At 35.6% G+C, this 14,802-nt stretch overlaps 3 protein-coding genes across 6 annotated transcripts; 2 read left to right on the top strand and 1 right to left on the bottom strand.

Annotated features, from left to right (window-relative positions):
• The first annotated feature begins 1,990 nt into the window (after positions 1–1,990).
• On the top strand, positions 1,991–10,501 carry LOC123683848 (probable 4-coumarate--CoA ligase 1). 3 transcript variants are annotated; one of them, XM_045622787.1, is made up of 8 exons: positions 1,991–2,468; positions 4,158–4,450; positions 4,546–4,756; positions 5,819–6,163; positions 6,603–6,929; positions 6,989–7,167; positions 7,223–7,378; positions 10,114–10,501. In XM_045622787.1, exons 2-8 carry the CDS (start codon positions 4,163–4,165, stop codon positions 10,405–10,407), a joined length of 1,800 nt encoding a protein of 599 aa, XP_045478743.1. In that variant the 5' UTR covers positions 1,991–2,468; positions 4,158–4,162; the 3' UTR covers positions 10,408–10,501. The 3 variants fall into 3 exon arrangements, with proteins under 3 accessions (XP_045478743.1, XP_045478744.1, XP_045478745.1); XM_045622788.1 differs by having other exon boundaries at positions 2,075–2,468; positions 4,111–4,450; XM_045622789.1 differs by having other exon boundaries at positions 2,075–2,271.
• LOC123683849 (serine/threonine-protein phosphatase 4 regulatory subunit 2) lies at positions 7,950–10,010 on the bottom strand. Of its 2 annotated transcripts, XM_045622791.1 has the most exons (3): positions 9,400–9,983; positions 8,972–9,339; positions 7,950–8,913 (listed from the first exon to the last, which is right to left on the bottom strand). In XM_045622791.1, exons 1-3 carry the CDS (start codon positions 9,851–9,853, stop codon positions 8,170–8,172), a joined length of 1,566 nt encoding a protein of 521 aa, XP_045478747.1. In that variant the 5' UTR covers positions 9,854–9,983; the 3' UTR covers positions 7,950–8,169. The 2 variants fall into 2 exon arrangements, with proteins under 2 accessions (XP_045478747.1, XP_045478746.1); XM_045622790.1 differs by having other exon boundaries at positions 8,972–10,010.
• Positions 10,502–13,047: 2,546 nt separating the features above from the next.
• Positions 13,048–14,552, top strand: LOC123683850. The gene is made up of 5 exons (XM_045622793.1): positions 13,048–13,208; positions 13,485–13,614; positions 13,696–13,845; positions 14,037–14,188; positions 14,281–14,552. The coding sequence occupies exons 1-5, from the start codon at positions 13,084–13,086 to the stop codon at positions 14,459–14,461; spliced, it is 738 nt and encodes a 245-aa protein (XP_045478749.1). The 5' UTR covers positions 13,048–13,083; the 3' UTR covers positions 14,462–14,552.
• The last annotated feature ends 250 nt before the right edge of the window (positions 14,553–14,802 follow it).

The raw sequence follows: 14,802 nt of genomic DNA on the forward strand, positions 1-14,802 counted from the left end.
ACTTTGATGGTAACGTCAGAATTCCTCATCTAGATGATTTAACAATCGGAAGTAATCAATTATATGACATACCAATTAATAATAAATAACATCTCAAATAAAATATAAAAAATCCTGTGAACTCTATTGGCCACTTAGCGGCCTCCTATCCAGATAGTAATCCCTCTCGAAGCTGCATGACTTCTAGAGGTCATAGCTTTATTCAGCATGTAAATCTAATGATCACCTATCCAGACGTAGTTCCCGTCCAAAGCTTCTTAATTTTAGATTATAAGGACGAGTATTTTTCGAATCATAAAATGAAGGAGGAAAATTCCATATACACTGCGCAAAAAAATTAACGCACATTATGGAAATCCCAAATTTATTCTACAACTGAAGGTGTTCTCAATGATAATTATTTTTATCAGAATTATGCATGCATATGTTATCCACTTTCAACGTTTTTCTTCAATACAGATGTTTTTTCCCAGCAGGAATAAAAAAAGATGAGATTATCAGATTTTGAATGTATTGGCTCAATTCTGAAATCAGTTGTTCTCGATCAATTCTAGTGATCAATAGTTTTTCTTTCGTTTGATTTTCTACACTCGATCGCTATGGAACGCGAAACACGCAATTTGACCCAAGAGGAATGTGCTCAAGCGGTAGTTTTGTGAGAAGAAGGGTGAACATACACAAGAATTGCAGTAAGGTTAAGTTTCCCATACAAATGAGTGCAGAATGTTGCAGCGATTCAGGGAGACAGGTATGAATGTCTGAAGACCAGGACAGTGTAGACCACGGGTAACAACTGCCATTCAAGAACGTTACTTGAGAGTTTCTTCGTTGAGACAACGGTTTGCAACCGCTCGCCTCCTTCAGCTTGAGCAAACTCATGGGGTGCAAATTAGCACTCAGACAATATGATTTAAGGCCTCGTGTCGCGGCAAGAGGCCCAGCTCTTACCCCAGCCCATCGAAGGGCGCATTTGGATTTTACGAGAGAGCATATCCATTGGGAAGAGGCTGATTGGAAAAGAGTTCTCTTCACAGATGAGTCTAGATTCTGCCTCTACCATTGTGATCGACGTTCCCTTGTATACAGACGTCCACATGAAAGATATGCTCAGTGCAATTTCCTGAATACTACTGGTTTCGGGGGAGGATCGATTATGGTATGGGGTGGAATATCTTTGACATCACACACCTAGTGCACAGACCTAGTGGTCGTTGATAATGGAGCTATGAATGCTGATAGGTATATAAGGAACATTCTTGAAGAGCATGTAGTGCCATTTGCCCCATACATTGGTGAAAATTTCATTTTTATGGACGATAATGCCAGACCCCATCGTGCGCGCATCGTTCAGGAGTACCTTGAAGAGGTTGAAGTCTCTCGAATGGAATGGCCAGCAAGAAGTCCAGATCTCAATCCGATTGAGCAGGTTTGAAACGACCTCAATAGAAGGCCGAGAAGTTCAGAAAATCATCCAGCTACTCTTAATGACTTAGGAATCCAACTCAGAGAAATCTGGGAAGGATTAGATCAGAACATTTTAAGATCACTCATTTTGAGTATGAACCGTCGTTGCCGAGCTGTAATTAACGCAAGGGGTGGAAATACCAAGTATTAAATCACTTATCAGCATTCCAGTATTATGAAAATTGTTTATTTCTCTTCTTTCACATAAGATTCGGTGAAATCCTGAATTTTTCTTCCATTTAATGTGTCTTGTTTCGTTCAAAACCTTCCCGAGAGAACATAAAAAATAAGTTATAAAGTCAACGTAAAATTAACTTTCATTAAAATTGAGATTTTCAGGATGTGCGTTAATTTTTTTGCGCAGTGTATTTTAGGTTTTCTCAAACCTAATCTTCATCAAGGCACGCCACTGCTTCGCTCACATTGAACTCTTGCAACTTTCGTTCGATTTCTCTCGATATTTATTTGTCCCCATATAGTTCTCACCTGAGATAGAGGCAGATAATTTTTATCAAACGCCCACAATTGAAGTCAGAATTGCGTCAGATGTACTAACCACCCGCTGCGTCCATAAACAAAATATAGGTGCAAGTTCTGACTCTGCCCCAGAGATCTATCGTAGTAACCTTTGGAACCGGCATACATAGCCTCTTAGATATCCTCGGGTAGTTTAGAAAGGAAGCAGAAACGTATTCGATTATCAACTACAGATAATATATTTATACTTTGAAGCGACAACACAAAGTTCTCAGACGATCCTACTTCTTACAATATTCTTACGCGAATAATAGAAAAAATAAACGAACCGTAAGTGTGTCGACTAGTGCAACTATACCGCAGATTTTTTTATTTTTATTTATAAACGAGATTTCTCGTTGAACTTTGGATAAAGCTGAACCTAGGATCGCAGTCGATAAATTCACTAAATTGTCGGACGCTAGTTTTAGTGATATCGTCGAAGTGATCGAATCGGATACCGAAATTTCCTTGTGTCAACTACGCAGGTACGTTTTTGAAATTTTCACGGCTTCTTTACTTTTACTTTGATCGTGATTTCGACCAGACGAGTGTTGGTAAACAGAAATTCTGTCAAGTTTTCGAGAATGCCTGTTTTTTCCGTATATTGAATAGTATTATATTTATTAATTTTAGCCCTTTAAATTCGTTGATTGGATTCTAGAACAGCTGTTTTTGAATTTCGTGGATATTCTTTCCACTAACAAATAATGAACCAAAAGCAAGGATGACACACAATGTTAAATAAAGAATCAATATCCACTTGTTTTTGTCTTTCGTATTGTCAAATATTTACTTTTAAGCAATGAACTTTCAAATCTTCTTGCGCATAAATATTTTTTTATATATATGTTGTTCAATGTTTTCTATTCTCGATAATCATTTTCAGAAACACTAAAATTGCACACTAGTGTTTATCATTTCCTCAAAATATCTCGACATGAATCAAAAATATAAAATAACTACGAAAAAAAATCATATATCCGAAAAATCAAGAGATAGGACTTTTTGGTGAAAAATATTATATTTGAAATGATCCTAGCTATACATGCTTTAAATTTCAAGACTAGCTTTTATTGAGTGAGCGAGAAATGAATTTTATTGATCATCTTTCCTAGATTTTTCCCTTTAAATTTCAAATATCGTGTTCCATGCGATATAACTAATAATTTCTGTACCAAATTTCATGCGAAAAGCTCTTATGTTTCCAAGAAAAACTCTGGATATTGAACCAAAGTTTTTTATTCTAAAACGTAAACCAAAATTTTTTGGAATGAGCTTAATTTTTTTCTAGATCAATTCAACCAATTCCTGATTATTTTCTTAAGAACAAAATTAATTCATTTGAAATTTGCATAGTTGTATAAAAATGATATATGGACCGAAAGTATCTTCATTGATTAAAATAGATGATGTTTTGACGTCTGAATAAATAATCTGCGTTGGTAACATATCCATACACATCAGAGATGAATTCTTTCGTTTAGTTGCAATTTCGAACTTTGATCCTCACGATAATGGACGATAATTGATCAACAACATCCAAGAAACAATAAAAACAGGTGCTGATTCTGAATGTGCTTTTGTATTCATTACGAAAATTGTTGCATTGGAATTACCTTCTCAATACAATGTTATTTTTTACTCTTTTTGGAAACTAAAAACAATAAATGCATGTTTGAAAGATTCGATTTCTCCATTTTCGATATACAGGGTGTTCCTATATTGAAGATACAAACGAAAATTGTTTTCGAGATACAGTTTGGTATTTTCTAAGTTTTTTTCTCATAGCATCTCCCCTTCAAAAAATGTTCAACTTAAATTTTGTATAGATATTTCAATTTAAAGTTTTCTTTTTTTTTCCCTGCTTATTTCAAATGCAAATCTACAGGGTGATATTTTTTCCGGAACAATGCCCGCTTCTGTCCACCAGAACTTTTTTTGGTTTTGAATGTCAATACTCAGTTAATCACGAAAAAACAATCGTAAAACATTCTATAAAATCAAAATCGTTAAATTGCTCATCTTAATTTTTATTGAGCAATAAAATTCCATTTACTGGAATTTGATATCGTGATTTCATCTTCAAAGTGCACGCGCTAATATTTTATTTTCGTGAGTTGTCCATAGATGGACGAAAACACAATTGTTTCAACCACATCCAAATATTTTTCCAGACGTGATGTCGAGAATCATAGTGAACACCTTGAGGTCTTCAAGGAACCTCCAACAAATCAGATGCGTCTCCACCATTCCAAGAAACTTCACAAAATGCCAAAGAAAAACGTTCCACCAGAAGAAAGGAATAGTCAGCGTTATCCAGAGAGCACAACACACTTCCCCGGTAACAAGTAGGCTTGGGGACGTAGTCATAGAGTCTCCTTTCAAGGGCAGCCCAACCCCAAACCAGAACCTTGTCGAATTCCTTTTCAACGATCTTGAAGAAAACGCTATGGAGTTTGATTCTTTAGTAAGCTATTCCACTATCTGATCATACCTATGTTTTATGGTCCTTCGGATCGGATCACGGCCAATTCATGAAGCGCATGTCCTGTTTGTTTTCAGACTTGCGGATCGACTGGCAGATCTTACAATTTTGGAATGATGAACATGCTGATACACAAATTTGCGCAGGCTGTCATCGAGCATTGCCAGATGAAACCTAGAGAGGTTATAGGATTGCTTCTTCCCAATATACCGGAATATGTGGTAGTTTGCCATGGAGCCATGAAAGCAGGACTTCCTGTGACTTTTGTCAATCCTTTATACACAGCTAGTAAGATAATTTCACTTTTGCAACTAGTTATAAAGGGTGTTTTTTTAGAGCTATAGAACTTTAAATTGCAATAAAACAACGATGGCTTATTCGATTGATATGAATTTTATTTATCCGCAAGATAATCTTGTGGCATTATATTTTAAATATGATTTCTGGCATATGACCGCCACGGCTGGCTCGGATGTAGTCCAATCTGGACGTCCAATTTTCGATGACTTTTTCCAACATTTGTGGCCGTATATCGGCAATAACATGGCGAATGTTGTCTTCCAAATGGTCAAGGGTTTGTGGCTTATCCGCATAGACCAATGACTTTACATAGCCCCACAGAAAGTAGTCTAGCCGTGTTGAATAACAAGATCTTGGAGGCCAATTCACAGGTCCAAAACGTGAAATTAGGCGGTCACCAAACGTGTCTTTCAATAAATCGATTGTGGCACGAGCTGTGTGACATGTTGCGCCGTCTTGTTGAAACCACAGCTCCTGGATATCATGGTTGTTAAATTCAGGAATGAAAAAGTTAGTAATCATGGCTCTATACCGATCACCATTGACTGTAACGTTCTGGCCATCATCGTTTTTGAAGAAGTACGGACCAATGATTCCACCAGCCCATAAAGCGCACCAAACAGTCGGTTTTTCTGGATGTAACGGTGTTTCGACATACACTTGAGGATTAGCTTCACTCCAAATGCGGCAGTTTTGTTTGTTGACGTAGCCATTCAACCAGAAGTGCGCTTCATCGCTAAACCAAATAAAATGGACGTAGTGCGCGATACGTATTCTGCACAGAACCATTATTTTCGAAATAAAATTGCACTATTTGCAAGCGTTGTTCAGGCGTGAGTCTATTCATGATGAATTGTCAAACCAAACTGAGAATAAATCACTTGACAGCAGTTAAATCGGTCGCCATCTTGAACAGTAATGCCAACTTAAAGTTATATACCTCGGAAAAAAACAACCTTTATAAGAAGTCAATCATTCAAGTTGTGCCAACTTAGCCGCAAAAAGTACTATCTTCACCGAATATGATACATGTATTATCTAACTTTCTAGATGAAATAAAGAGACAGTTCCAAAACTCCGAGGTGAAGCTGATAGCCACGGTTCCTCAACTGTTGGACGTGGCTCTAGAGGTTGGGTCCGAACTGGTTGGTTACAGAGGCACAATCTGCGTAGGTGGCGAAGATGACCTGGGCAAAAGAGTGTTCGGACTCAGAAGCCTCCTGATGGCAGATTACGAAACCGAACTACCTGGTATAAATCCAAGGGAACTGGCTATCATACCCTATTCGAGTGGCACCACTGGAGTTCCCAAAGGTGTGATGCTGTCCCACCACAATCTGGTATCGAACATGACACAAATAATGCATCCTGATATCAAAATAGATAACGATCCAGGTAAACGTTCTTGATCAACAAAATCACTTAATATTGAGTCATCCGAATCAGATAAATAGATTATCTGTACCTATTACTCACTTGGCACAAAGGTTTATTGTTTCCCTTATCACAGATGAGGTTACATCTTGTAAGAAGGGACCTAAAAATAAATATCCAGACGGTTATGACAGGTACAAGCTGTTCAAACTTCTACTTTAAAGATTTCCTTCAAGAGAAATCTTAATTGAATACAATTATTTTATACATAATTCTTCTCGTATTAAGTCATTCATCGCGAAGTTGCTGAAGACTAAAAGCATCAAAATACACACCCAATCAAACCTATACCAAAGCGTTTAACAATGTTGCCACCTTCAGAAATCAAATTTCACTGCTGCCTTCGCAAGCATTAAAAATACTATCTAATATAACAATTTCATTGATTTTTTTCCTTCAGATTCCCCATCAACAGTCTTCACAGTTCTGCCATTCTTCCACATATTCGGCTTCAACTCCATACTCAACATCAGTCTTAAGCTCAGACTGCATCTGGTGACTCTTCCTAGATTTGCTCCAGAAGATTACATCAAGTGCTTGGTGACTTACAAGCCTAGACTCTTGTTCGTAGTACCATCCTTGGTTACTTTTCTGACAGAAAATAGCAACGTTCGCAAAGAACACTTGGCCAGCGTTGAAAACATAGAGTCTGGAGCTGCCCCACTTTCCGATGGTCTGTTGCAGAGGTTCAAGCAGAAATTTGGTGAACACATCCAAGTCAGACAAGGTGAGATTTATCAAAGAGACTTTTAGGTATCTTAATTATCTTTTTTGATCGAATTATAGGATATGGCATGACAGAAAGCTCGCCTGTCACTCTACTCAATCCTAAAATCCCCTTACCAACAAAACACAGTTCGATCGGTGTACTTGTACCGGATACTTTTGGTAGAGTTGTAGATCTTGCAACTGGAGATACGTTAGGACCAAACAAGCCTGGAGAATTGCAAGTTAAAGGGCCTCAAGTAAAATGATAATAACATAATTAATTTATTCAATCACTACTAGTTCATTTTTTAGATAATGATGGGGTATCTAAATAATGAAAAAGCTACTAACGAAACTATCGATGAAGATGGTTGGTTACACACCGGAGACATTGCTTATTACGATGATGATAAATACTTCTATATTATAGATAGGTGTAAAGAATTGATAAAGGTCAAAGGAAACCAGGTACGTATCATGAAGAACAAACAAGAAAAGACTTGATGCCTTTTGATGTTTGACAAGTGTAGGCAAAATTGAAAAAAATTAGAACTGATGGGAAATAGGTTTGAAAAGAATTGGCATTAGGTTGAAGTATTCAGTAAATGTTATACGAATTGATATTTTACTAGAGACAAAATTACAGAAAACATGGAAGGTAAGTTTAGAACACATGTCATAAGAAAACTCCCACTGGATGAAAATGCAGAGCAGAATATTACTTGAGAAAAACTACATTTGCATCAATCTAATTGATATTTCGGCAGAGCCTACACTTAACCTCACTATTGTAAACACTAGATAGGTTGTTGAGTTGTTTTTTAATTGGTTATATATTGAGAAAAATTGTTTCAAGGTTATAATCAGGCCTAAAAATGAAGAACTAGCAACAATCTTTGATGAAATATGTAAAAACTTGAAACTCCTAACCTGAAATTGTTAATTCACTTGAATAATTTAATTCCTTTAGAAAAACTAGGGCAGAAAGGAAAAACAGGGTATTCTTGGAATAAATTTTAAATTGAAATCAAACCTTACATAGTCTAGCAAATAATTTTATTGAATGTATAAATTTGACGATCAATTTGTCTTAAATATGAAAATTCAACATAATAAAATGGCAGAGTAGTCTTCCCAATCTCTCAAAGCTGTTTTAAAAATAAAAAGTGATTCTTCAAAAATCCCTACAGCATATTCACTCCCCATATTAATTTAGATCAAAGTATAAATCCACAATTTACTCACAATTTGAGCAAGACTCAAATGGAATCAGGAGTGGCTTCTGCTTCATTGAAATCTCCCTTGTCTTTGCTGTCCATCTCTAAAGATGTCACTTCGGAGTCTTTAGTTACTTCATCGCTACTTGCAGTCACTTGAGAATCATTTTCTGGCATTTCTTCGACGATCGGGACATCTCCTTGTTGAGTTTCTTCTATAACATCGATCTTTTGCATATCTGCTTCTGCTTCATCGTCGCTTATGTCATCAACAGAAGTATTGGGGACAGCTACTACAACTTTATCCGATGAAGAAATTTCTTCATCCTTGCTCTCTTCAATTTTATTCTGGAAAGTGTTCTCTGATTTTTCGTAACCTCTTGTTGTATCAGCTTGAGTCGAATTTAAACCTTCGTGATAGCTTATACTTTCTTCAGATTCATTGCTAATTATATCCTTAGCTTCATTTGAACTAGTCTCACTCAACTGAGCTTCGTTAACTGTATCAGGTTCTGTTGAAACTGAACTTTGGTTTGAATCTGAATCCGTATTGGTACTATCATTTTCTGAACTGGCAACAGCATTTTGGGCTTCTTGAACATTGCATGTTGGTTCAATTTCAACAGTACTTGATTCTAGTTGGTTTTCTGTAGGAACTTCATTAACTTTTGGCGATTTTGAACTAGTTGTTGAATCAGCCTGTTTGAGGTGTTCTTCTGGGGCTTCATCATTGGTTTTTGAGTCTTCAGAAGGGAGATCAGAATTCTTAGAATCGATAGAACTCGCCTGAAAAATCAAGATTTGTTAATAAAACTATCAGGAACAGATAATTTTTAGAACATACCACTTCCGACTCTGAGGCCTCGTTTACAACTTCAGATGAAGCTACAGGCTCTGAAACAACATCATTCTCAGATTCCATTGGCTGAGGTGCATCTACATTAACCTCTTCAGATGTAACAGTTTCGTTGCAGTATTCTTCAGTTGTGTTCATCAGTTCAACTTTTTCTGTTTCGATTTCTTTGGGTTCTTCTACCATTGGCTGTGCATCTTGAGATGAGCTGCATGCAGTTTCTACAACTGATTCCTTGACTGTTTCTTCAACTTCAGACATAACAGTATCTTGAACTTCAGTGGCCGATGAATCTTCTTCATTCTGAAACTGCATTGGTTCAGGCTCATCTGTTTTATGCCACGTTGTTTCTTCCATTTCTACAACAATAATTTCAGTGCTACAGTTTCTAGATTCAGGTATATGGTCTGATTCCAAACCATTTACTAAACTGTCTCCATTTTCTGCATTTTTCATACCAGGTTCCACAGTGCTGACTACTAGAACATTTTTCTCTAATGCCCGCATGAATTTATCTATTCTATTATATTCTTTTCGTGGGGTTGTCAGAAGTTCACAAATCCTTTGCACCGTGAATGGGGCAGATACAAATGTATCTAATTTTTCTAAAATAAAAGACTTCATCATGTCGTAGTCGAATTTGTCTACGTTTTTGCATGGTTGAATATCAACTAAAGAACACGATTCATAAAATTCAGTTACAACGTTTACAAGTTTTTCTCTCAACAAATGTTTAACGGTTGACCATTGATAAACAGGATCACCAGTTTTGGCAACGAAACATAAATATTCCTCCAATTCTCGAGGAATGTCTTTTGGCCTGAATTTCGAGAACTGCTCTAGGCTATGGAGTATTTCTTCTGGATTTTCCATTCTTTTTCACCTAAAACCGCTCAACTCTAATATCGACCGTTGTTGTTCGACTTTTTCCGAATAAAAAACACAAATTTTCATTCAAGCTAAACAGAAACAAGAAACGCCAAATTTGACGTAACTGTCAATCGTCAAGGACAAACAGATAAAAGAAATCAGCAACCGTAATCGAAACCATAGAAACGATGGCGTTCAATAAGTTATCTTACTATGCATCAATTTTAATAATTTTTTTTTGAGAATGTTTTTTTTAATTTCAGGTTTCCCCAACAGAATTGGAGAATCTGCTTCTTGAAATTCCCGATGTTTCGGATGCTGCTGTAGTTGGAGTTCCTGATGCTTTAGCAGATGAAGTACCTAGAGCATTTATTGTGAAGAAGGAAGGATCTGAACTTACCGATAAGGATATATTGAAATATGTTAACGCAAGGGTAGTACATTATAAGAAATTGGCTGGTGGTGTAGTGTTTATAGACGTAATTCCTAGAAATCCAAGTGGAAAGATTTTGAGGAACGAACTGAAGTTGAATGAATGTAAATATGTAAAAAATTGAGATTATAATTAAGATGAATTTACAGCGAGATTTGTAACATTTGATATTAAATTGAGAGACATTTTTTTTATTAATTATACGAAGACAATCCTAAGATTTTTCCATTTTCATTCCCAATAATTTCCCAGTTTTATTTAATTATCTCACCATGAATCAACTGTAAATTATTGATATAAACAATTTCGCTCTATAAACGACACATGGAACCAAAATGTTATGTAACGGGTGTTTTTTTCCGAGGTATATAACTTTAAGTTGGCATTACTGTTCAAGATGACGACCGATTTGCGATTTAACAGCTGTCAAGTGATTTATTCTTAGTTTGGTTTGGCAATTCATCATGAATAGACTCACGCCTGAACAACGCTTGCAAATAGTGCAATTTTATTTCGAAAATAATGGTTCTGTGTGGAATACGTATCGCGCACTACGTCCATTTTATTTTGTTTAGCGATGAAGCGCACTTCTGGTTGAATTGCTACGTCAACAAACAAAACTGCCGCATTTGGAGTGAAGCTAATCCTCAAGTGTATGTCGAAACACCGTTACATGCAGAAAAACTGACTGTTTGGTGCGTTTTATGGGCTGGTGGAATCATTGGTCCGTACTTCTTCAAAAACGATGATGGCCAGAACGTTACAGTCAATGGTGATCGGTATAGAGCCATGATTACTAACTTTTTCATTCCTGAATTGAACAACCATGATGTCCAGGAGCTGTGGTTCCAACAAGACGTCGCAACATGTCACACAGCTCGTGCCACAATCGATTTATTGAAAGACACGTTTGGTGACCGCCTAATTTCACGTTTTGAACCTGTGAATTGGCCTCCAAGATCTTGTGATTTAACACCGCTAGACTACTTTCTGTGGGGCTATATAAAGTCATTGGTCTATGCGGATAAGCCACAAACCCTTGACCATTTGGAAGACAACATTCGCCGTGTTATTGCCGATATACGGCCACAAATGTTGGAAAAAGTCATCGAAAATTGGACGTCCAGATTGGACTACATCCGAGCCAGCCGTGGCGGTCATATGCCAGAAATCATATTCAAAATGTAATGCCACAAGATGATCTTGCGGATAAATAAAATTCATGTCAATCGAATAATCCATCGTTGTTTTATTACAATTCAAAGTTCTATAGCTCTAAAAAAACACCCTTTAGATATAAAAAAAGATGAACCCATATTACCTGTATCTGGGTTCTGTGATGTCAAGGTCAAGTTAAGAGACTTTTTTTTAAATGATGTTGAATGCCACGAGAAATCTGTTTCTGTCGAGTTTTCAATGGTTTCACGTGGGCGTTGAATTGTATCAAAACACCACGTGTGTGCTTTTTCTTAATGAGCTTCTGAAATCAATATTCTTTCTTCGTCCACAATTCTCGGAAAATTGACGTACCTAAGAGATCTTGTTAATACACGTTTCAAACGTGACATAATTGGATTAAAGAATTCCTCAATCTGCTTTCAAGTGGCGTTTTTCACCAGAACCACAATGCTGGAAAAAAATACAGGGGAATGTCAAGAAATATGAAATCAGTAAACTTACTTCTATGCTTATTCTGTGTTCCTTACTGAAATCGCACTGATAAAAGTAACTCTTTATCTGTCATGGATGAATGAGAGAGATTAGAATAATCTTTTTCATGATCGAAAATCATTTGTTTCGGTCATCTCTACAGATATTGTCCAGTCAATAATAAAAACTTCTTGATTTTTATCTGATTTTATAAGGATAAGCTACCGCAGATGATAGATTATCATCTAATTTACGCATATGATTGTTTTCATGGCACTCTATACTAAGTACTCTATGCTTAATTGGTATCTTATTGTGAAAATTATTCCAGTTACGATTATAATCTCATCGAGTTCATATATTATTGAGTTCGAGGTCAGACTAATTGCATACCTACTTTTCGAAAAGAAAAGTAAAGAAAGTAAAAGTTTAAAAACTATCAATTTATAATTTAAAAACGAAAAAGATAATCTCGGCATTTGACAATTACCAGTAAAACGTGAAATTGGTTCATTTGGTTTATTATATAGAAAAATGAAGGTTTTGGAATGTATTAAATCTAATATTGATCAAAAAACCACAGCAAATATTTTACCATAGTTTTCGAAATTTTATAACTCTGAAATAAATTTGCTGTGAAAAATATTGTATTCTTGTATGCCCTCGAAAAGATAATTAGAATTTTGAAGAAAAAGACTAATGGAGGCATATCAGGGGAATACGCTGGTGACTTTGGTCAGATTTTTTGAAAATTTATAATCGAAGTGCCAGGTCCATGAGTTTTTTCTCGGTAATTTCTTTAAAAAAATGTAGAGTAGTGACCCAAGAATACTTTCTTGTAGAACACCAAAGTTTTCGATAATTGTTATTCAAAATAACTTGAAAAATATTATCAATTATGATCTGAAGCGATAATTCAGATAGAACAACATAGCAATTCCATTGAGTAAAAATAACTTTTGAAGGATACTTCAAATTTCTTCGTCCCACATTTGGTATTTTTGAAATATGCTCTCTAGGTCCAGATTGATATCGGATCTTATCGAATCTTCAAATATTATCGACATTTTTTGATCTAAACCTTGCATTATTGAATAGCTATAAATTCCCAATTCGAGATAACAATAACCATTCATTAAAAAATTTCATTATGAAGCTACTGGTTTTGTGTTCTTTTCTTTTGGCCTTGTTTGGCGCCAGTTATGGGTATGTGGTACAGAGGAGGATACCAGTGGATGCTGATCTCTTGAATGATATTTTGAATATAACAATGAGGTGAGAATTGCGACTGTGTTACTTTTTGCGCTACGTTGTTGTTTGAAAAATGGAAAAAAATATTTGATAAAATACTGTGCAAGCAAAGAAATGGCTTGATATTATTCAGACTCCCTTTTATCGAGAATAATGTAGTGTTAAAATTCTTTCGATTTAGCTATTTTCTGAAAAAAAATTCAATTATTGAAGAATTATAATAGTTTACAAAATGCTGTATATTTGTTTATGGTTTGACATAGAATATTACATATAAAGTTCTTTATTTTTCTTTATCAGTCTCACCTTGAAGGATAATCCTCAATACGAAGCAACAGTTAATGAATATGGTGAAAAAATTATTGCCAATCTGGATAAACTGCTTAAGAAAGGAGATATGGACCCTTTGGCATTGGATGATGTATACGAGGTAGGACGCAATATCCTAATAACTGCTTAAATTGGTCCTAAGTAAATTTGTCTACATCAATTTTCGTATATTTTTTCACAGGGTTATTGGTGGGGGAATATACAGTTGAATAAAATGCAAGTGACGGGCTTGGCAACCATGTACAGACCTGAAGATAATGCAATTATCACCTATAATCACGATAACAAACAGCTACAATTAGATTTACCTATAAGCTTCAAGGATCTCAAGGTAACATATTATCATCAAACTGAACTAAACATATGTTTGCCAAAAAAAAGTATAATACCTTTATTATGATGTACATGTCAATTATTCTATGCGTCTCACATAAAATCTGTGGTCGACTTCTTCAGACAATCATAGAGTAACATTCTTCATCTATAAGATAAATTCCGTAAATCTTATCCATATTTTTTCAGTTTTCGTGCCATTTCAAGGCCTCTCTGATGTTCGTCGGCCCCAGTGGAAAAATCACAGGAGAAGTGTCCAATTTGTTAATGAAAACTAGTCTTGTTATTGATTACAATGTAAACCAAGCGTTCATCAGGACGTTCGAGATTCCAGATTCAGGGTAAGATTGCCTTTCTATGGATCTCGCAACGGGGGAAGCATAGAACTATATGTAGGGATAAATTGATTTTAATAAATGTCATTTTTTTTCAGACACATCAGTATACACATTCATTCGTTTTTCTTATCCGATTGGATGTATAATCTGATAAGCGATGCAATAACCTCAATATTTCATGGTTCCATACTCAATGCAATAAGCGGAATTATTCAAGATCTTCTGGGAGATATTGTGGATGTTCTTAACAAAATATTGCAAACTATACTAGGATGAAATAGCCTAGACTATTTTTTAGGAATTTTTATTGTGGTTATATCACTGTTTACTTTTTAGTTCATTTAATAAATCAATGTTTGATTGTAAAGAAAATTTTCTCCTCTGAGTTAGATACATTTTGTAACCTGTTTGTATATCACGATGTCTAAAACTCTACACTTCGAACATATTCAATTTTAGACATAATGCCAACTTTGCGTTGATATTTTTTGACATTTCTTATGTCATTTCAAATCAGTGGGTTATGCCATTCAATCATAACGGGTGTATTTTTTCGAGGTATATGACTTTAAGTTGGCATTACTGTTCAAGATGGCGACCGATTTGACAGCTGTCCA

The sequence above is a fragment of the Harmonia axyridis genome, chromosome 7 (assembly GCF_914767665.1).
Source record: "Harmonia axyridis chromosome 7, icHarAxyr1.1, whole genome shotgun sequence".
Lineage (NCBI taxonomy): Eukaryota > Metazoa > Arthropoda > Insecta > Coleoptera > Coccinellidae > Harmonia > Harmonia axyridis.

Coding starts and splice junctions, on each gene's coding strand:
- LOC123683848 (XM_045622787.1), top strand. CDS start 4,163: ATGTCGAGAATCATAGTGAACACCTTGAGGTCTTCAAGGAACCTCCAA. Junction 6,164..6,602: donor CAAAATAGATAACGATCCAG/GTAAACGTTCTT, acceptor TTTTTCCTTCAG/ATTCCCCATCAACAGTCTTC. Junction 6,930..6,988: donor ACACATCCAAGTCAGACAAG/GTGAGATTTATC, acceptor ATCGAATTATAG/GATATGGCATGACAGAAAGC.
- LOC123683849 (XM_045622790.1), bottom strand. CDS start 9,853: ATGGAAAATCCAGAAGAAATACTCCATAGCCTAGAGCAGTTCTCGAAA. Junction 8,914..8,971: donor AGGCCTCAGAGTCGGAAGTG/GTATGTTCTAAA, acceptor TTGATTTTTCAG/GCGAGTTCTATCGATTCTAA.
- LOC123683850 (XM_045622793.1), top strand. CDS start 13,084: ATGAAGCTACTGGTTTTGTGTTCTTTTCTTTTGGCCTTGTTTGGCGCC. Junction 13,615..13,695: donor CATTGGATGATGTATACGAG/GTAGGACGCAAT, acceptor ATTTTTTCACAG/GGTTATTGGTGGGGGAATAT. Junction 14,189..14,280: donor TTCGAGATTCCAGATTCAGG/GTAAGATTGCCT, acceptor ATTTTTTTTCAG/ACACATCAGTATACACATTC.